At 42.4% G+C, this 23,516-nt stretch overlaps 1 protein-coding gene across 1 annotated transcript in view; it reads left to right on the top strand.

Moving 5' to 3' along the window:
• The window catches only part of uvssa (UV-stimulated scaffold protein A), a 105,137-nt gene that overhangs the window by 13,987 nt on the left and 67,634 nt on the right, over positions 1-23,516 (top strand). Inside the window, exons 5-7 of the mRNA XM_048531757.2 lie at positions 6,496-6,888; positions 10,589-10,698; positions 15,406-15,534. Coding sequence (XP_048387714.1) covers positions 6,496-6,888; positions 10,589-10,698; positions 15,406-15,534 — 632 coding nt within the window. The remainder of the gene's footprint in view (positions 1-6,495; positions 6,889-10,588; positions 10,699-15,405; positions 15,535-23,516) is intronic.

The following is a 23,516-nucleotide window of genomic DNA, read 5'->3' as shown; positions in this document are numbered from 1 at the left end:
AGATTCCCTGCTTATTCTGAAAATACCCTTGGCTTCTAGATTTTTCTCTCCTGGGGAAAGTATGTTATGTTGGCAAATCTTACTGGCTAAGCTACAGCATTGATCCCGTCATGAGGAAATAAGATGAAGTGTTGTGCTGTAACACAGATTGCATCAGTACCAGCTTTGACACATTAGTGAGTTGATAATTAAGATACTGCACAGATCTCCAGTGGAACCTTGGAAGCTGAAGGTTGCATAAAAATTTAAGTCAGCTGTCACTTTGTTGGCTACCAGGATAGGATGGCTTCCTGCCCCTCAGGTCTTAGGTCCCAGTCCATCAGTTGGTGTAGCTCTGTGTTCTAGGGCATCCTCAGTCTGGAGTGACACTGTGCCTTGCTAATATAAAGGAAATAGATTGAGATCAATAGACTCTGGACTTCTTATACCTCCTCTACATTCCAAGGGTACCTTCAAATATAATCTATTCGTGTGGAGGCAGTTTCAGTAGCTGCTGGTACTGAGCTCACTGACACAGTTGTTCCTCCTCAATATCTGTGCCAACGTAGCACCATGGCCACAGCAGTGATAATCCCTGCCTTGGCTGAATCCATTGGTCGCAGCTCTAAAGAACGTAAGGGCTATTGGAAACAGAATGGATTTCAGTAATGTGAGCAGCTATCATTTGTATCATGCACACACAAATAATGATTAAACATGGCCCTGCTTACGGTGAGACACGGGAGACTCCAATGAACAGGGCCATGAAATGCCTCTACACGGACCTTTCATGTCGGGGCCCTTGTTCTAATGAATGGAGTACAAGCCTTGTCACGCAAATACAGTTGGAGGTTGTGCTGTAAGAAAACTGACAGCTTGTGCACCTGCCCGCCCCCATTATCACTTAAGCAAGACAAGCATCGCACATGAGAGCTTGTTGGCTACAACTTACGGTTGAAGATGAGAGGAAATTCTCTCCAGCCTTTGTGTATTTTATGGGATCTTATGGGATCTTGGATTGTCTTTGTGCATTATGGCTTCCAGGTGAGTCTTTTAACATTTTCTGTGATTACTTCTACTTCTCAGAAGTTACCATCATCAATCTGTAACAACCAAGGAAGTGGTTATAAGGAGTATTCCTTTTGACAAGGAGTTGTATCCCCCACTGTTGGATATAGCCTACATTTCACATGCATGGTATTATGATGGCAAGATTCTAGTTGACAAGAGATATTGAAAGTTTAGTCAAAAAGAGAAAAGAAGCATGTATAAGGCTTAGGCAACATAAATCAGACAGCTCCTTGAGTGTAAAGGAAACAGGAAAGAACTTAAGCAAGGAATTAAGAGGAACAGAAGGGGCCATGAAATGCCCTTGGCAATTAGGATTAAGGAAAATCCCAAGGCATTCTAGATGTGTTTTAGCAGCAAGAGGATAGCAAGGGAAAGGATAGGTACACTCACCATAAAGGAGGGAATTCATGCGTGGAGCCAGAGGATGTGGGCAAGTTTTTTCATACTTTGCATTGGTTTTAATCAAGGAGAAGGATATGGATTAGGGTAGGGTATGTTGATTTTCTAGGAGATGTCAATATTAAGGAGGTAGTGTTAGATGTCTTGGAAAAACATTTAGGTAGATTAGTCCTCTGGGCCTGATGTGATCTATTCCAGGATACTGAGGGAGGCAAGGGAAGAGATTCCTGGGGTCTTGACAGAGATCTTTGTATCCTGCTCAGCCATTGGCAAGGTCCTGTAAAGAAGACTGGAGAATAGCCGATGTTGTTCATTTTTTTAAGAAGTTTAATAGGGATAATTCAGGAAATTATAGGCTGGTGAGCCTTACATCTGTGGTAGGGAAATTATTAGAGAAGATACTTACGGACAGGATTTGATTTGATTTTTATTGTCGCATGTATCTAGATACAGTGAAAAGTTTTGTTTTGCGTGTAGTGCAGGCAGTTCATAGTATACGAAGCGCATGAGGATAAGAGAACAGAACGGCGAATACAATGCTTTGGCTGCAGAAAAGGTCCAGAAAAAGTGAGATCAGTATTAAATTTAATTTAAAACTTGAGAGGTCCAACAGAAATGTAATAACCGCAGGGAAGAAGCTGTTCTTGAATCTGTTAGTACGTGTATTTAAACTTTTGTAACTTCTACCTGATGGAAGAGGTTGGAAGAGATTATAACGCAGGAGAGAAGGATCTTTGATTATGTTGGCTGCCTTCTTGAGACAGCGACAAGTATAGATAGAATCAGTGGCTGAAGGATGGCTTGTGTGATGCACTGGGCTGAGTTCACAACTCTGTGGTTTCTTATGGTCCTGGGCAGAGCAGTTGCCGTAGCAAACCATGATGCATCCTGATCGAATGCTTCCTGTGGTGCCTATTGAGGAAGTAGAGGCATTGTTGTGCTTTCTTGACACTCAAATGAATCACAGTGGATGGACCAGGATATGTTGTTGTTGATTGTCACTCCTAGGAACGTGATGCTCTTGACTCTGTCCACCTCAACGCCATTGATGTAGACAGGGGCGTGCCTTCTGTCTTGCTTCCTGAAGTCTATGACCAGCTCTTTCATTTTGCTAACATTGAGAGAGAGGTTATTACTTTTTCATCATGCCACCAAGCATTCTGTCTCTTTTCTGTAAAGTGCCTGGTCATTGTTTGAGATCTGCCTACAACTGTGGTGTCATCAGTAAACTTGTAGATGAATTTAGGACGAAATTTGGTCACAGTAACAAGTGTATAGGAAGTGTAGTTAGGGACCGAGTATGCAGCCTTGAAGCTGTCAAAGTTGAGGATTACCGTGGAGGTGATGTCGCATGTTCTCACTGATCGTGGTTTGTGGGTTCAGGAAGTTGAGGATCCAGTTGCAGCAGCTGGAGCTGAGACTTAAGTCTTGGAGTTTGGCAATTAGTTTGGTTGGAATTATAGTGTTGAAGACAAAGCTGTAGTCAATGATTAGGAGCCTGATGTAGGTATCTTAGTCATCCAGATGTTCCAGGGATTAGCATAGGGCCAAAGAGATGGCATCTGCTGTGGACTTGTTGCAGCAGTAGATGAATTGCAAGAGTTCAGGGCAGGGTGGGGGTTAGAGTTGAGATGAGCCACAACCAGCCTCTTGAAGCACTTCATAATTATGGAGGTCAGAGTCACTGGACAGTAGTCATTGAGGCACGCTGCATGAATTTTCTTTGGTACAGGAATGATGGCCATCATGTTGAAGCAGGTGGTGACTTCAGATTGTAGTAAAATGAGTTTAAAGATGTCAATGAATACTCCCAGCAGCTGGTCAGTGCAGGACCTGAGTGTATGGCTGGGGACTCCATCTGGGCCAGTCACTTTCTGTGGGTTCACTCTCAAAGGTCTGCAGTGATGGTTGAGGGAATAGCTGCACCTGAGGCTGTCAGAGCAGCTGACACTGTTTCACTGACTTTCTGTTAGAAGCAAACATAAAATGCATTGAGCACAGCGAGTAAGGAAATTTGGGTGGGATGGGCGCAGTTAATTTTGTCTGCCATTCTATGCTTCGCTTTGTGGCCTGTTATGCCATGTAAGCCTTTCCACAAATGGCTCATGCCTGTGTGGTTAGCTTGAGTCTCCAACTTAGTCCAGTGTTGCCTCTTCGTGTCTCATGGCCTTGCAGAGGCCATATCTAGCTTTCCTGTGGAGATCAGGGTCGTCTGATTTGAACGCCATATTTACCCATATTTGCTCCCATTTGGAACAGAATTGACTTATCAGGAATAGGCAGTGTAGCTATCTGCAGGAGAGGTCTTGTCTCAGAAATTTGATCTCAATTTTTTGAGAAAGTGACAAAGATGGGGGGAGGGCCATGGATGTTGTCGACGTGGACTTTTCCAAAGAACATACTTCATGGTATGTTGGTGCAGAAGATTAAGTCATATGGGATCCACAGTGAGCTGGTAAGTTGGATATAAAATTGCCTGGCCATGGAAGACAGAGATTGGTTGTGGAGGGGTATTTTTCTGACTGGAGGTTTGTAACTAGTAGTGTTCTGCAAAGATCAGTGCTGGGACTTGTTGTTTGCAATGTATAAAAATGTTTTGGATGAAAGTGTAGGTGGTCTCATCAGGTTGTGGATCTTGGGTGGGTTGTCAAAGGATACAGCAATATATAGATCATTTGAAAAGTTGGGCCGGGAAATGGCAGATGAGTTTAATTCTGGCAAGTTTGAAATAATGTATTTTGGGAAGTCAAATGCAGGGAGAAAGTATACAGAAAATTGGAGGACCCTTTGGAGGGACCTTGGGCTGCAAGTCTATAGCTCCTTGAAAGTGATAATACAAGTGGATAAGGTGATAGGTATGCCTTTCAGCTTCCTTGCCTTCATTGGTTGGAGCATTGAATATAAAAGTTAGCAAAGTCATGTTGCAGCTGTTAAAACTTAAGTTAGGCCACATTTGAAGTATTGTGTGCATTTCTGGTTGCTATATTTTAGGAAGCATGGAGAGGTTTTGAAAGGGTTTAAAATAGGTTTACCATGATTTTGCCTGAATGGAATGTATTAACTATAAAGAGACGTTGGACAAATTTGTTTCAGAGATAGTAGGAACTGCAGATGCTGTAGAATCTGAGGTAACAAGGTTTAGACCTAGATGAACACAACAGACCAAGCAGCATCAGAGGAGCAGGAAGGCTGACGTTTCGGGCGTAGACCTTCTTTAGAAAATCTGAAGAAGGTTTTTTGAAGAAGAGTTTAGGCCCGAAACGTTAGCCTCCCTGCAACTCTGATGCTGCTTCACCTGCTGTGTTCATCCAGCTCTACAACTTGTTATCTTAGACAAATTTGGATTGTTATCGCTAGAGTGCAGAAGGCTGGTTGGGGGTGGGGAACCTGACAGAAGTATGTAAAATTATGATAGACATGTGGATAGTCAGAGTCTTTTTCCCAGGGTGGAAATGTCAAATACTTGGGGGAGCAGTGAGAAGGGGAAGTTCCAAGGAGATGCGCAAGGCAAAAGGGTGATGGGCATCTGGAATGCATTGCCAGGTGGTAGAAGCAGGTGGGATAGTAAATTTTAAGAGGCATCTAGACAGACACATGAACATGTAGGGAATAAAGAATATGGACCATATTGAGGCAGAAAGGATTAGTTTAGGTTAGCAACATGATCGGCGCAGAAATGGAGGGCCTTTTGAATCATAGAATCATAGACTCCCTACGGAGTGGAAACAGGCCATTCAGCCCAACTAATCCACACAGACCCTCCAAAGAGCATCCCACCCGACCCATTCCCCCATGCCTGCATTTCCTCATGTCTAACCCAGTCAACTTAAACATCCCTGGACACTACGGGCAATTTAGCATGGCCAATCCACCTACCCTGCACATCTTTGGACATTGAGGAGGAAACTGGAGCACCTGGAAGAAACCTCCACAGACATGGGGAGAATGTGCAAACTCCACATAGACACTTGCCCAGAATGGAATCGAACCTGGTGCTGCGAGGCAGCAGTGCTAATCACTGAGCCACTGTACTGCCCCACAGGCCTGTTCCTGTCCTTTTATTTACAGGTGTCTTTGTCCTGCATTGTGTAAGCATTTTATCAATTTGTTGCCCCCTTTAAAGGGTTTTGCATCATTCACAAGAATAGCTCATGTATTCAGAGAGAAGTTAAAAAAGAGTAAATGTTAGTTGCACTTACCATTCTGAGCTTGGATGCTACCCAGGTCCTACTACATGTGGACATGGACAACTTCAATAAATGAGGACTGGTAAATAGTACTGAATATTGTGCAGTCACCCTGGAGGCTAGACCGTTGAAGCAGCTGAAGATGGTGAACTTAGGCCAGTACTCTGAGGAACTCCTTTATTGACACCCTGGGATTGAGATGATTGAAATCTGATAACAACAACCATTTTCTTAGGAAACAGTCATTTAGCTCCTTGAGCCTGTTCAATCATTTCTGTGGCCTAATTCCATATCCTGTAATACCTTTACTTAACAAAATATTTTAAATCTGAGGTAAGTAATTAACAAATGATCCAGCATCCACTGCTGTTTGTGGAAGAGAGTTCCAAAAGTCTACTACCCGTTGTGTGTAGAAATACTTCCTAACATTTCAACTGAACAGTCTGTCCCTAAATCTCAAATAATGTTCCCTCAATCCTCAAATTCTCAACCATTGCTTAGTATGACTCCACCCAGCATGGCAGATATGACTCCATTGAATCCAAGTTTGCTCCTTGATGCCATCTTTGGTCAAATTCTGTCTCAATGTCACTCTCTTATCATTTGTTTCTTGTGAAGCATTTTGGGCAGAGGGTTGCTGAAGATCTGAAAGTGATTATGTGCATACACATGCTTGTTATTTTGACCTCCATTTATCATGATTCCATTGTATTTTTTCAGAATAACTAGTTCTGAGAATGTGGTATGGAGCATTGATCTAGTTTGTGGGGTTCAGCTAATAATTTATAGTGTTTCTTTTCTGTGAATTACTGCTGACTTTTTAAATCTTTGATTTGTTTCTTGCTTGTTTTTTAAACAGATCTATCAGAAGAAATTCAGAATTCTTTGATTGAACTGGAGGCATGCTTCAGACTGCTGATACCTGATTTTTCTGAGTTCACCTTCAATGATGTCAACTCTCAGAGTGCACAAGAACAGACTAACAACACCAGTAACGCAAAGAGCACAATCAGTGGGCAGAATGACAACTACCCATCTTCCACAGATCTGTTTGATGATGAACAGCCATGCAGTAGTAAGGACCTTGTGCCACTGCCTTTAGTAAATCGAGGACAGGAAAATTGGAAGTCAGATGGTTTGCATCAAAGTGAGGACAGTGAGGATGAAGAACTTGAACAGAGCAGTGAAGTGTTTGTTAGAAATCATGGCCTTCTTTCACACAAATATTCTATTAACTTGGAAATTCAGAAAGGTATGTACAGATTACACGGTGCTGATCAAAACCTTGAATTTTATTAACTCGTCTTTTTTTTATTGTTCACAATTAATAGTGTTTAAATTTCTAAAAATCCAATTTTAGAAATTGCATCACAGATTTAAACCAATTGAGCAATGGTCTGTCATTAACAAATGTTTTAAAAATTCAAATCACAAATATGCGACTGCTTTTCCCTAATGTCTTGAAGAAGAACCCTGTTACAATTTCATGGTGTAAAACTGTCATAGTTTGGAGGGTACCCTGCAGCCTGAGGGACAAACCATTTCAGGGTCTGTTGTCAGAGTATATGGGGTTGGAAAAAGAGTGGGAAAGTGGTACACTTTGGGAGGATAAACTGACACTCATTGAAAAATAGATCAGCTGACACTGGCCATCTTTTTTGTAAGCATTGGTACTTGAATTTACACTCATCACAGTAAAAACCATCAGTTTACATAGTGCAGACCATGGATAAAAAGATTCAAGTAACCATGCAAATTATTGGGGCTTTTCAGAAGGGATCTTGCAAAGGAATTTAGTATATGGAATAGATAAAATAAGCCCAAACTAACACTGTGATCAGAGATAATGGGAACTGCAGATGCTGGAGAATCCGAGATAACAAAGTGTGAAGCTGGATGAACAGGCCAAGCAGCATCTCAGGAGCTCTCTGATGAAGGGTCTAGGCCGGAAACGTCAGCTTTTGTGCTCCTAAGATGCTGCTTGGCCTGCTGTGTTCATGCAGCTTCACACTTTGTTATCCCAAACTAACACTGCCCTGAGGTGTTGGATACTTTGTCATGGGCTCAGAAGCAAAGGGCAAGTTGTGAACAAAGTGTATCTTTGCACAGAGATTGCTTAACATTTAGAACAACATAGAGTCTGCTCTAATTTACCGAGCAGGGTATTTGGAAACAGGATACTTATCTGCTTCACAACTAAATGGTAGGATTGGCATTTTCAAATGTCAAATGGCCCCATCGGCCTTCTTAATTTGAACCTATATTGTGCCATCCTTGTTCTGAGGAGTGCAGCAGGCTTGATTTAAAATAAATCCATTTTGCAGATAGTTTGTATGTGGATTGTTTTGTGGATTGAGTGTATGGTTGTAGTTTTATTTGAGAGTAATTATATTTTTTCTGTTATATTCACGTTTGTGTAACTGTTGAGGGTAGTGATTGCTCTGAGGCACACAGCAAGAGCCAAGTCCACAGCGCCACTGGTGGCTCAGTGGTACAAGGGAGGGCAGCAGGAAGGCAGGGAAAGCAGCAGCATTTGGGGAGCAGGCGGGCATTTATTTCACCGTAGACATGAGTTCAGCGTGATATGTTGCCTTCTGATGCCAGGACAAAGAATGTCATTAAGCAGTTGCAAAGCATTCCAAAGAGGAGGGTGAACAGTGCAAGGTCTCTGTCTAAGGACCACTGATCCAGCTGGAGGGAGGGATTAGGACTTGCAGGCAGATGTTAAGGAGCTGGGATGGAGGTTAATAAGTAGGACAATAAAGTCAACAACGTCCAGACTATTCTAAGTACAAGGTAAACCACTGAGCACAAATTTAGGAGGATAGAGCAAATTATTGTGTGGCTGAAGCAATATTGCATGAGAGAGAGGATTTTAGGTTCTTGGGATATTGGGACTGGCTCTGTAGAAGATTGAATCTGTGCAAATCAGATGAGTTCCACATTAACAAAGCTAGAATTATTGGCTTTGAAGGGTGCTTTGAGAGTGCTGTAGGAGAGCGTATAAACCTACTTGGCAGCATTGTGGGAACGACGATGTTACATTAAAGAGGACAAATGAGATTCAGAGGCATTAGGAGAGACAAATAACACTAAAGGGGAAAGTAAGCAGATATTAGGTAAGGTCAGATGAAGAGAAAATACAGGAATGTTTCCTTTTTGGAGCTGCAGAAATTTTGGTAAATTAGGTTGGTAAACTGCAAATATAAATAGCTACGTGATAACATAATGTAATGGAGATAAGGGAGATCGAGCTCAAAATTATTACAGATGTGGCTTGGAGAGATCCAGGATAAATTCAATTTGTCTAGAGTTAAGTAACAATTGAGGTCATGTTAAGCTACTCAGTTATGTATATTCTTTGACAGCCAACTACCCCAAAAAGGACAAATATGGAAGGAAATTACAAAGAAATTGAAGAAATATAGAGTACTGGTAATGATTTTTGTTTAGTTATCCTAGTATATTCCAGTTTATAAAGGGAGGTGGAAGGAAAAGAGTTTGTGAATTGTGATAATTGTATCCTGGCTCAGGTTAATTAATGGTGACAGAAAACAATCCGAATTGGAAGAAGACCAGTGAGAGAGGAGAGATGGAAGGGGTTTGAAGATACATCTGTCCTAGGTAATTTAGAATTGAAGATTATTAGGCAAAGCTCTTTATTTAAAAAAAAGGGCTACCTTTAAAGAGCTGATGCTTTGAGTACATTCCCTTGAGGGGAAAGGCAGGGCAACCAAAGCCAGGGCTTCTTGGCTACTGAAAGAAGTAGAGAGTAAGATCAAACAGCAAAGGCTTGCTTCTAACAGACTCTATGTTGGTAATAAAATAAAGAACCAGGCTGGATATGGTACGTTCCAAGGAGAAGTGGAAAAGAAATTCCAGAGAGAGAGGGGAAATAAGAGGTGGCTGGCAGCCATCTTGAAGTTTAAATCTACAGTGTTTTTACAAATATGTAAATTGTCAAAGGATATTTAGAGGGATTGGGCCCATTTACAGTCTACATGTGGAAGTATAAGACATACATGTAGTTCTAATAAATACTTCATACTTTGCAACTGTTTTTAACCAATAAAAATTATATTGTCAAAGTTGTATTGGAACATGAGCCATTGGAATACGGTGTTTGAAAATTGAGAATGACGTTATTTTGGTAAAGTTATCTATAATGCTGATAATCAAGAACTGACAGGATTCCCCTGAAAGATTTTTAAAAATTCATTCATGGGATGAGGGCATCACTGGCCAGACAGCATTTATTGCCCATCCCTAATTGTCCAGAGGGCCATCTGCCATGGCCCAAATTGACCTGGAATATATATGTGTATAAGTCATTGAAGGAGATGGACACATTTGGAAAGTGGTTAAAAAGGTATACCAGATCTAGGGCTTTATAAGTAAATGCACACAGAATGAAAGTGAGGAACTTATGATAAACCTTAAAAAAATTGTTTGGAAAATTAAATTTAATTGTTACTTTTAGGAAAGATGTGAAGAAGATACAAAATATCTGTGCAGGAATGATTTCAGGAATGAGGGCTTTCAATTTTGTGGGACTGATTGAAAAAGCTGGAGCTGTTGTCCTTGAAGAGAAGGTTAGAAGAAAATTTGGTGAGATACTGGAAATATAAGGGGTCTAAACCGAGTCGATATACTGTTCGTCATTTTGGATAGCTCGAGACATGAGGACACTGATACTGACAAAGAAATGAAAAGCGACATGAGGGAAGCATCTATGCAGCAGGTAGTTAGGATTTGGAATGCACTGTTGAGTGGAGTGAAGGCAGATCTATGTATTACTTGCAAAAAATAAAAGGCTAATGGATCAGGGTGGGATATTTGTCTACTTAAATTTCTGTTATAGAGAGATAGCATGGACTTGACGAACTGGACATTTTGCTTCTGTACTTTAACCATTCTGTGTTACCATGATATTCTGCATGTTTGGTGAACAGACTTAAAGATCAAAGAGGATGAAGACAACAGCGCTGTGATTAACAACACAAAGGACCTCCATCGATTATTCACTATTAAATACCTACCGACTGTCCAGAACTGGATCCAGGTATGATTGAAAACGTTTATCATTGTTATTGGATTTTGTGTAAAGAAACCTATGAGCCAACAGCTTTTACCCATGGTAGGGGAGACTAAAGCTAGAGGGCATAGGTTTAAGGTGAAGGAAGAGATACAAAAGGGTCTAGAGGGCTACTTCTTTCATGCAGGGGGGCAGTGAATGTCTGGAATAGGCTGCCAGAGGTAATTGTAGAAGTGAGTACAATTTTGTCATTTGGACAGGCACATGGATGGGATAGGTATGGGAGATATATGCACCAAACATCGGAAAATGGAAATAGATTAATCATGAAAACTGGGTGGCACGGACAAGTTGGGCCAAAGGACACGTTTCCATGCCCTAAAACTCCACGACTGTTACGGAAGTAAAAACAACTCTCAGGAGACATGTTTATAAACAGCTTTGATGTTTTAAATAAATGCACATTAGTTTCAACAAAATTTATTTGTGCTCTTAAAGATTTTAAAATTTGCTGTGTTTTAGCCCTGAAATAAAATCTATTAGTAATAATTTGAGGATTATGGTCTGAGAGTTTTATTTCAAAAAAATAAGGCTTTATAATTAATCACGTCCTTGAGAATTGTTTCAGAAGCTAAATCCCTTTGTTTTTTCTGATTGCAGTTTGTACTTATTTTTGGAGTTAATTAAGAATCTCTGTGCGTACCTGATCCAGATTGTAATGGTTATAGTGAGATTTGGGTTGAGTTCTGAAAAATGCAAAGAACGATAAGCAGTTACTGCAAACAGATTTTGTTGGTCCCTACTATTGTTTGTATCATTCATTTAATGACAAAATAGTGACATTCTTGTCTTTTGCACTATTTTAGTAGAAATTTTCATAGATTTAAATGAAAAGTTGTCCTTATTTTTGCATAATATGTTGTCAGGGAACTGAGGCCACCGTTTTCTCCAGTGAAATGTCTGGTTTTGGAGAAAAAGGTATTCTTATGGAGAGAGGTGTCACAGTTTAAGATAAAAGGATTGAGATGAGAAGTTTCTTCACCCAATTTGGTGATCCTGTGGAATTCACTATCACAGAAAGTGGTTGAGGCCAAATATTGTGTTTTCAAGAAGGGGTTAGATATTGCTTACATGGCTAAAGGGATAGGGGAGGAGTCAGGATTAGGGTATTGAACTCCATGATCAATCATGTTTCTGATGAATGGCGGAGCAGGCTCGAGGGTTTGAATGGTTTACTCCTGCTCCTATCTTCTGTGTTTCTATAAGAGATCCAGGGACACTTTTGGTAGAAATCATGTTGGCTTTGGAACAGGTCATGTGCCTTTTGGGATTACTTAATGTGAATAATTTATTTGGAACTATCAAGCTGCCAAGACTTACATGTCCTAGCTTTATTTTTAATATAAAAGCAAACTGTAGTTTTTAAGTTTTTTAAAAAAAGTGCTTGGGTGTAAGCCTGAGTATTATCATTTTTAAGGAATGACTGATTTCACAGTAGTTCGTTATCACAGTTGTTGATTCTTAGTTTCATTGACACCTCCATGTTCTTATAAAGTTTTTGGTTTGGGGTTATGAATATAAATACTTTAGTTTTAGAAGGAACAGTTGAAGTTAAATATAGTGAATGGATTTTCTTCTGAAGTTTTTAGAAATTCTGAGATGGTATGGAGGTGTAAGGACAGATGGTGGTGGCAGCTGCTGGCATAAGTTGGCATAATGAATATAGAGTTTCATAGGGTTGGGAAGTGGAGCACTGATTATCATGGAGGCCGTGAAGGACCTTGAGAGGTGGGTGAGGAAAGAGAGTGGCTAATGGTGGGATGAAGGATTTAGACTATGTACGAGAAGTTAAAATTAGAAGCATTCAGAATTCAGAATGAGATGAGAATGGAATGGGATAAGAATTGCTGCAAGAAAGGTTAAACATGAGAGGAGAATTTTAAATTTCCATTGGAGGACTAGGATCCTAGAAATCTTGTCTGCATTCTGCAGGGCTGAAAGTATTAAAGAAAGAATTATCTGAAGCCTGAAATCTGTTCTCTGAGGGGAATCCGATTTGATATGACACGCATGAAGTTAAATGTTGAGAGATAGAAAATGGAGGTATGGCCGACTTATCAGTCTGCGTTAGACAAACTGGCCACCTCTCAGGATATAACTTCCCCAAACACGATAAAAAGTTCTAAACATACCTAATAAATATTTGGTCAGAGAGCTACAGGAAGCTTTTACAGATCAGATAATTATTTGTATTCATTCATGGGTCAATTCCATCTCTGCCTGCAGAGATCAGTTTTGTGCATGTCATACATTTACCAGAATTTTACATTAGAGCTTTTAGGCTAATGATCATAACCTTGTACAGTTTTGTGTCTCAAATATTGCTTAAGTGTGCAACACATTTGTAACAAAAGCTCAGCCTCCTGAGGTAATAGGAACTGCTGATACTGGAGAGTCTCAGACAAGGTGTATAGCTAGATGAACACAACAGGCCAATCAGCATCAGAGGAGCAGGAAAGCTGATACTTTGGGTCTTGGCCCTTCTTCAAAAATGGGGGAGGGGAAGGGGATTCTGAAATAAATAGGGAGAAAGGGGGAGGCAGATGGAAGATGGATAAAGGAGAAGATAGGTGGAGAGGAGACAGACAGGTCAAGGAGGCAGGGTTGGAGCCAGTAAAGGTGAGTGGTGGTGGAGAGTTAGGGAGGGGATAGTTTGGTCCAGGGAGGACGGACAGGTCTAGGAGGCAGGATGAAGCTAGTAGCTAGGACATGTGGGGGGTGGGGCTTGAGGTGGGAGGAGTGGAGAGGCAGGAGGACAGGTTAGGGAGGCGGGTACGAACTGGGTTGGTTTTGGCATGCAGTCGGGGGACGGAAGATTTTGAAGCTTGTAAAATCCACATTGATACCATTGGGCTGCAGGGTTCCCAAGCGAAATATGAGTTGCTGTTCCTACAACCTTTGGGTGGCATTGTTGTGGCACTGTAGGAGGCCCAAGTTGGACATGTCGTCTAAGGAGTGAGAGGGGGTGTTGAAATGGTTATTGACTAGTGCAGTTGTTTGGTACAGACCGAGCGTAGGTGTTCCACAAAGTGGTCCCCAAGCCTCTGCATACCATTTCAACTCCCCCCTCCCACTCCTTGGGTGACATGTCCATCTTGGACCTCTTGCAGTGCCACAATGATGCCACCTGAAGGTTGCAGGAACAGCATCTCATGTTTCGCTTGGGAACCCTGCCGCCCAATGGCATCAGTGTGGACTTGGCAAGCTTCAAAATCTCCCCTCCCCTGACCGCATCCCAAAACCAGCCCAGCTTGTACCTGCCTCCCTAACCTGTCCTCCCACCTACCCACTCCTCTCACCTCAAGCCCCACCCCAAAACCTACTTCCTAGCCTCATCCTGCCCCCTTACCTGTCTGTCCTCCCTGGACCGACCTATCCCCTCCCTAACTCCCCTCCAACACTCGCCTTTACAGGCTCCAACCCCTCCTCCATGACCTGTCTGTCTCCTCTCCACCTATCTTGTTCTTTATCCATCTTCTATCCGCCTCCCCCTTTATTTCAGAATCCCCTTCCTCTCCCCCATTTTTGAAGAAGGGTTCAGACCCAAAACGTCAGCTTTCCTGCTCCTTTGATGCTGCTTGGCCTGCTGTGTTCATCCAGCTCTACACCTTGTCGTCTCAGCCTCCTGATACGTGGGGTGTGTGTGTGTGTGTGTGTGTGTGTGTGTGTGTGTGTGTGTGTGTGTGTGTGTGTGTGTGTGTGTGTGTGTGTGTGTGTGTGTGTGTGTCTAGTGTGTTGCTGGCTGTCTAAGGATACCCAATACGCTCATAGTTCACGATGGCGCTTTGTAGGTTACCCAGGGCTTTTGAGGCAATGTAAATGGGAGAAAGTATTTTGGGATAGCTTTGCTACCCAGTAAAGCACCAATAATAGATATCCTGGAGGAATATACAGAAAACAAATTAAACATTGCTGAAGACCAAGCCTATAAAAATCATGAATTGGTCCAATTGGCTCAGTTGGACAGCTAAGGTCAAAGACATTTGCAATGTTTTCTAGGCATGTAAACTAATAGTTATGATTTTATCATCAGGTGTCATGTCTGTATTAGGATTGTTGTCTGTTCATATGTAACAATGAGCAGGAGTAGACCATTCTTCCCCCTCGAGCTGCCCCCATCATTTTAGTAAGATCATGTGATTTGACTATAACACAAAAACTTCATTTCTGTCTACTCTGATAATCTTTAACTACCTTCCTTTACAAAACTTTGGTGACCAATGCGTTTTCAATATTCAGGCACTGCTTCCAGCACCAAATATTGAGGAAGAGAGTGCTAAAGACTTACGACAGAGGAAAGTTTTTGCCTAACTTCTGTTTGTGATACGCCATCCTGGATTTTTAAACAGCGACCCTAGTCACGGCACCCATTGCACCGATTTCCCTGATTTTCTATAGAGGAATGAATCTCTCCACATTTATCCTGTCAAGATATTCTAGAACCTCGCATGTTTCAATTAAGTCATCCCTTGCTTTTCTGAACTCGTAATCTCCTAAATTGTTGTCACATTCTTTGTAATTGATATCAAGACCAAAACTTCCGGCACTATGTGAATGAGATTGGATGCTCTTCAACCGTCAGGTTCCACAGCCTATTCTTTGTGCAGAATATGTGTTGAAACAGGCTTCCAGTGATAGTATTTAAATAACAATTTTTAAAAAATTTTGTTCTAGACATTCACCAAAGCTGGTATTAGCGACACTCGTCTAAAACATGCCATTGATTTAAAAAATAAGATTGATGCAGCACTAAAGAAACATGGAGAAATGAATATTAGTTATGAGGAGAGAACGAGAAAAGTGGTGAGTATGCTGATGGTTTAAGCCAGTGATTATCTGGGCGTTTGCATGGATGACAAAATGTCTGCTTTGAAAGCCTTCAGGAAAATTCTGATAATGTATCTTGTTAAATTCCTCATCCTATCTGGCTGTTATCAACAAGGCTCATGTTTACACCCCATTCTTAATTTTCATGAATAATTTGTTTGGTTGGTCACTTCAGGGTGCAGTTAACATATTGATATAGGACTGTCATCTCACATAGATCAGACTGGGCAAGAACAGCAGATATTTATCAAAGAAATCTGAAAGCTTCATGATATGTTTACTGATACCAGCTTCTTAGAATGGGATGTGAGTTCACAATCTATGGATCGTTAAGTTTACTAATCCAATAAGATAACCACCACATCACGGTACTTTGGAAAGCCACGGTTGTACCACATTAGCTATCTGTTTCAGGACTCCATATAAAACTAGGTTATTTAGATGTGATATTATGAAGGAATGGGTGTAAAAGGTTACGGTCATAATAGAACATAGAACAGTACAGCACAGAACAGGCCCTTCAGCCCACAATGTTGTGCCGACCATTGATCCTCGTGTATGCACCCTCAAATTTCTGTGACCATATGCGTGTCCAGCAGTCCCTTAAATGACCCCAATGACCTTGCTTCCATAACTGCTGCTGGCAACGCATTCCATGCTCTCTCAACTCTCTGTGTGAAGAACCCACCTCTGACATCCCCTCTATACTTTCCACCAACCAGTTTAAAACTTATGACCCCTCGTGCTAGCCATTTCTGCCCTGGGAAATAGTCTCTGGCTATCAACTCTATCTATGCCTCTCATTATCTTGTATACCTCAATTAGGTCCCCTCTCCTCCTCCTTTTCTCCAATGAAAAGAGACCAAGCTCAGTCAACCTCTCTTCATAAGATAAGCCCTCCAGTCCAGGCAGCATCCTGGTAAACCTCCTCTGAACCCTCTCCAAAGCATCCACATCTTTCCTATAATATGGCGACCAGAACTGGACGCAGTATTCCAAGTGCGGTCTAACCAAAGTTTTATAGAGCTGCAACAAGATCTCACCACTCTTAAACTCAATCCCCCTGCTAATGAAAGCCAAAACACCATATGCTTTCTTAACAACCCTGTCCACTTGGGTGGCCATTTTAAGGGATCTATGTATCTGCACACCAAGATCCCTCTGTTCCTCCACACTGCCAAGAATCCTATCCTTAATCCTGTACTCAGCTTTCAAATTCGACCTTCCAAAATGCATCACCTCGCATTTATCCAGGTTGAACTCCATCTGCCACCTCTCAGCCCATCTCTGCATCCTGTCAATGTCCCGCTGCAGCCTACAACAGCCCTCTATACTGTCAACGACACCTCCGACCTTTGTGTCATCTGCAAACTTGCTGACCCATCCTTCAATCCCCTCATCCGAGTCATTAATAAAAATTACAAACAGTAGAGGCCCAAGGACAGAGCCCTGTGGAACCCCACTCACTACTGACTTCCAGATAATGAATAGTTGTAAGGATAAAAAGTTATTTTCCTATTATTAAAGAACTTAAAAGTGCTCATTTTTGGAAAAAGAATAAATGCAGTTCACAGTGCCTGTATCGTACATATTGGCAAGTTTAATCTTGTGTACTTTGTAGCAGTAATTATATTCCTGATAAGAAAGAGACACTACCAAAAACTACACACCTGTACTTCTTTACATATTGTCAGGAAAAAAGCACCATAGAACATAGAACAATACAGCGCAGAACAGGCCCCTCGGCCCTCGATGTTGTGCCAACCTGTGCACTAATCTAAGCCCCTCCCCTTACACTATCCCATCATTATCCATATGCTTATCCAAGGACTGTTTAAATGCCCCTAATGTGGCTTAGTTAACTACACTGGCAGGCAGAGCGTTCCACGCCCTTACCACTCTCTGAGTAAAGAACCTGCCTCTGACATCTGTCTTTAATCTATCACCCCTCAATTTGTAGCTGTGCCCCCTTGTACAAGCTGAAGTCATTATCCTCGGAAAAAGACTCTCACTGTCAACCCTATCTAATCCTCTGATCATCTTGTATGTCTCTATTAAATCCCCTCTGAGCCTCCTCCTCTCCAATGAGAACAGACCCAAGTCCCTCAGCCTTTCTTCACAGGGCCTGCGCTCCAGACCAGGCAACATCCTGGTAAATCTCCTCTGCACCTTTTCCAATGCTTCCACATCCTTCCTGTAATTGGGTGACCAGAACTGCATGCAATATTGCAAATGAGGCCGCACAGGCGTTTTCTACAGTTGCAGCATGACATCACGGGTCCGGAACTCAATCCCTCTACCAATAAAACCTAAAACACCGTAAGCCTTCTTAACAGCACTATCAACCTGGGTGGCAACTTTCAGGGATCTATGTACATAGACACCAAGATCCCTCTGCACATCTACACTAGATAGAATCTTTCTATTGACCCGGTATTCTGCCTTCCTATTATTCCTCCCAAAGTGAATCACCTCACATTTATCCATATTAAATTCCATTTGCCACCTTTCGGCCCAATTCTGCAGTTTATCCAAGTCTCCCTGCAACCTGCAACATTCTTCCACACTGTCCACCAATCCACTGACTTTAGTGTCATCTGCAAAAGTCATTTATAAAAATGACAAACAGCGGTGGTCCCAAAACAGATCCTTGAGGCACACCACTAGTCACCGGACTCCAGGCTGAATATTTTCCATCAACCACCACTCGCTGCCTTCTTACAGAAAGCCAGTTTCTAATCCAAACTGCTAAATCTCCCTCAATCCTGTGCCTCTGTATTTTCTCCAATAGCCTACCTGGGGAACCTTATCAAAGGCTTTACTGAAGTCCATGTACACCACATCAACTGCCCCACCCTCATCCATATGCTGGGTCACCTTCTTAAAAAACTCAGAGGTTTGTGAGATATGACCTGCCCTTGACAAATCCATGCTATCTCCAATCAAATTGTTGCTTACTAGATGATTATAAATCCTATCTCTTATAATCCTTTCCAAAATTTTTCCTACAACAGACGTAAGGCTCACAGGTCTATAATTACCTGGGTCATCCCTACTGCCCTTCTTGAACAAGGGCACAACATTTGCAATCCTCGAGTCCTCTGGTACTAAACCTGTAGACAATGAGGACTCAAAGATCAAGGCCAAAGGCTCCGTCACCTCCTCCCTAGCCTCCCAGACAATCCTCAGAAAAATCCCATCCGGCCCAGGAGATTTATCTACCTTCACACCTTCTAGAATTGATAACACCTTCTCCTTTCTAACCTTCATCCTTTCAATTCTAGTAGCCCATAACTCAGCCATCTCCTCTACAATATTCTCCTGTTCCTCAGTGAAAACAGATGAGAAAAAATCATTTCGCACCTCTCCAGTCCCCACAGGGTCCACACACAACTCCCCATTTCTGTCTTTGACTGGCCCTATTCCTACCCTAGTCATCCTCTTATTCCTCTCATACCTATAGAAAGCTTTAGGGTTCTCCTTTATTCTACTTTCCAATGTCTGCTCATGTCCCCTCCTTGCTCTTCTTAACTCTGTCTCTAAATTCTTCTAAGCTAATCTGTAACTCTCCATCGCCTCATCTGAACCATCTCATCTCATCGTCACATAAGCCTCCCTCTTCCGCTTAACAAGAGGTACAATTTCTTTAGTAAACCACGGTTCCCTTACCTTATCACTTCCTCCCTGCCCGACAGGGACATACCTATCAAGGACATGCAATATCTGTTCCTTAAACCAGCTCCACGTTTCAATTGTCCCCATCCCCTGCATTTTGCTAACCCATTCTATGCCTCCTAAGTCTTGCCTAATCGCATTATAATTGCCCTTCCCCCATCTGTAACTCTTGCCCTGTGGCACGTTCCTATCCCTTTCCATTGCTAAAGTAAACATAACTGAATTATGGTCACTCTCTCCAAAGTGCTTACCTACCACTACTTCAAACACCTGGCCTGGTTCATTACCAAGTACCAGATCCAGTGTGGCCTCCCCCTTGTCAGCCCTTCGACATACTGAGTCAGGAAACCCTCCTGCAGACATTGGACAAAAACTGATCTATGTGACGTACTAGAGTTATAGCATTTCCAGTCAATGTTGGGGAAGTTAAAGTCTCCCATAATGATCACCCTGTTCTTTTCACTCCTGCCCAGAATAGTTTTGCCGATCTTCTCCTCCACATCCCTGGAACTTTGCGGGGGCCTATAAAAAAATCTACCAGCAGCGTTATCTCTTCTCTCCTGTTTCTGACCTCAGCCCATACCACCTCAGTAGACGAGTCCTGATCAAAAGTTCTTTCAACCACCGTTGTACTGCCCTTGACCAACAAAGCCACACCTCCCTCTCTTTTACCACCTTCCCTGACCTTAATGAAAGATCTAATTCCTGGAACCTGCAACTTCCATTCCTGACCCTGCTCTATCCATGTCTCCGAAATGGCCACAACGTCGAAGTCCCAGGTACCTATCCAAGCTGCAAGCTCACCCACCTTATTCTGGATACTCCTGGCGTTAAAGTAGACACACTTCAACCCAGCTTGCTGTCTGCCAGCACACTCCTGTGACAGTGAGGTCCTGTCCATATCCTCTCTACTCTCATCCTCCTGTGTACTCAGACTACACCTCAGTTTCCCATCCCCTTCTGAGCTAGTTTAAATCCACCCGAATAGCACTAGCAAATTTCCCACCCAGGATATTAGTGCCCCTCTGGTCCAAGTGGGGACCATCCTGTTTGTAGAGGTCCCACATTCCCCAATTGTCCATGTACCTGAAACCGTCCCTCCTGCACCATCCCTGCAGCCACGTGCTCAGCTGAAATCTCTCCCTGTTCTTTGCCTCACTACTGCGTGGCACGGGTAACCAACCAGAGATAACCACTCTTTGTTCTAGCTCTCAGCTGCCACCCTAGCTCCCTGAAATCCTGCCTGACATCCCTATCCCTCTTTGTACCTATGTTGTTGGTGCCTGTGTGGACCGTGACTTGGGGCTGGTCACCCTCTCCCTTCAGGACCCCAAAGACACGATCCGAGGCATCACGGACCCTGGCACCTGGGAGGCAACACACCAACTGTGAATCCCTTTCGTTACCGGCAAACCTTCTATCAGTCCCTCTAACTATTGAGTCCCCAATGACTATCACTCTCGTCCTATTCCCCCCTTCCCTTCTGTGCGAGAGACCTGCACCCTACTGCATGTTCCTGGTAAGTTCTTCCCCCCACCCCCGTCACCAACAGTATCCAAAACGGTATACTTGTTTTCAGGGAATGACCACAGGGGATCCCTGCACTGATTGTTTTTCCCCGCTTCTAACACTTACCCAGCTTTCTTCATTCTTAGGAGTAACTACTTCCCTGTAACTCTTGTCTATCACTGACTCTGCCTCCCGAATGATCCGAAGTTCATCCAGCTCCCGCTCCAGTTCCCTAACGTGGTCATGGAGGAGCAAGAGCTGGATGCACTTCCTGCAGACGTATTTGGATGGGACACTAATGGCATCCCTCACCTCATACATTATGCAGGAGGAACATTCCTCTACCTGCACTGCCATCCCTACTAATCCCCTAAACAGAAAGTTTAAAAAAAAGAGAAGCTTACTTAGATTTGTCTCAGATTTAGACAACGATCATTTATATAGCAGAGGGATGAAAAAAAAAGTCTCTGACTCACCAACTTCCTGACAGGCCCCTGGTTCCATGCTCCCGCTCACGCTGCTGCCGCAACCACAATGTAGGATTTGTCTGCAACGTGCTCACATTGATAATCCCAAACCACACTGAACTGAACTGGTAATTTTACAATCAACGTTATAATCTTAAATTGACTCCTGCCCAGTGGGAATGAGCTCACATGAGAACTCTCCAGGTTTTAGGATTTCCTTACAATCAAGAAGAACTGCCCTCAGGAGAAATTAACCGGAAGGTCCAATGCAGTATCATACTTAACTCAGTAATCACCTTTAAATTTGAGAATAATTGTCATAGTTCATGTTGTAGCTTTTGTGGGGACTAGTCAGCTTTCGTAGCAGAAGTTGAAATGAGACCATACAGCCCAGTAGAGGGAGTTTTGTTGGATGCTGGTTTGCTGGAACAGAGTACTTAAGCATTCTGGCCAGAAAAAGCTTGACAAATGTTGACTGCAATGTTTCATTCCTGATTTAGTGTTAAATTTAAATTTATGTTAAGAAAATGTTCAGCTGAATTGAATGTTATTTTTCCTCAAAATATTTGACTCATCTTCAGCAAAGTAGAATTTGTCTTTGGAACTGAGTTTCAAGGGAATTGACTATGTATATAATTAAAAACAGCTCTTTTTAAGAATGTGAGTTTAGCCAATGCCATGTAAAAATTTATGAATGTTTGAACTGAATAATTATTTATATCATGGATTTCCTTTGCACTCTGACTATTGATAACCTACTTTAGGGCCACTAAGTTTCTTTGCCTAGCTCTTCTGGAATATATAACTTGTGCTGTTAATGGCTTTAAACAGTGAAATTATAATTTTTGTTGTAAAGTTCTCATCATTGCTACGCGACAATGAAATTGCAAAATACAAAGAGTGGTAATCCTTGTTATCTCCATTTTCTTATGGCAGCCAGTAAAATAGATTTTGGAGTAGTTCCAATTCTACTATAAAACATTGAGGTAATTTTTGCAGATATTCTTCCCTTCCTTCTCCTCCTGTTGCCCTTGCTTGCTCCAAAGCCAGCTGCCTTTCAGCAATACTGACTTGGGAGCATGGAACAGGCTTAATTGATGCAGCGTGGGTTAACTGCATGCCCCCTTTTCCTTTACCATTCCTGAGAGCTGCCAGCCCAACAAGATTAGTTGGCAGCCCTGGAGTTCCCATGTGAGGATGACGCAAGTCCTGCCTCTAGTACATCAGATAGCCATCTTGTGCTGGTGACCTACAATGACTATCTGTCTTTCTAATGCAGCCCATTCATCAGGTGCAATTGATGAAGGGGATGCACTCTGAAAGCTCGAGTTCAAACAATCCTGTTGGATGTAACCTGGTGTCATGTGCCTTCTGACCTTGTCCAACCCAGTCCAACAATGGCACCTCCACATCACTGAATGGAGATGGATTAGGTCATGGCGGAGCAAGGACATTAAATTATTCGGGTACACAACATTTAAAGTTAGCACACAAGTAGAAGAAGTAATCAATATGGCTAGTGGAATGTGACTTGTATCAAGTGAATTCAATATCATGGAAGTGCAGGAGGAGGATATTTGGCCTATTGCATCTGCAATGATGCTCCAAATGAGCATTGTGATTTAATTCCATTCTGCTGTCTTCTTCTCCCCATACCCTTGCACATTGCTTTGGTTTAAATATCATTTAATGCCCTCGGAATGCATTGACTGAATTTGCCTGCACCACACTTCGAGGCAGAGTGTTTCAGACACTACTTGTTGGGTGAAAAATGATTTTTCTCATATCAGATTTATTTTGTTGCAAGCCACATCAAATCTGTGCTTTCTCATTTTCAGCCTTTTACAAGTGGAAACAGTTCATTTCTTTCTACTCTATCCAGCCGTTGCATAAGTTTGAAAACTTCTAACATATCTCCTCTTAGCTGTCTTCTCTCCAAGGATAACAATCCCAACCGCTTCAGTCTATCCTCATAACTGAAGTTTCTTATCCAAGTTACCATTTTTGCAAACTGCTTCCTTACACTGTCCAATGAATTCACGTCCTTGCTGTAATTTGGCACCCAGATACATGATAGTCCAGCTGAGGACTGACAAGTGTCTTATACAAATTCAGCACTTGTACTTTAAGCCCCTATTAATGTGGACTTCACCAGTTTCAAAATCTTCCCTTCCCCAACTGCATCCCTAAACCAGCCCAGTTCGTCCCCTCCCCCCACTGCACCACACAACCAGCCCAGCTCTTCCCCTCCACCCACTGCATCCCAAAACCAGTCCAACCTGTCTCTGCCTCCCTAACCGGTTCTTC

Source organism: Stegostoma tigrinum, chromosome 1 (genome assembly GCF_030684315.1).
Source record: "Stegostoma tigrinum isolate sSteTig4 chromosome 1, sSteTig4.hap1, whole genome shotgun sequence".
Taxonomy (NCBI): domain Eukaryota; kingdom Metazoa; phylum Chordata; class Chondrichthyes; order Orectolobiformes; family Stegostomatidae; genus Stegostoma; species Stegostoma tigrinum.
Note: the sequence above shows the minus strand (reverse complement) of the source record. Positions and strands in the feature narration are given on the sequence as shown.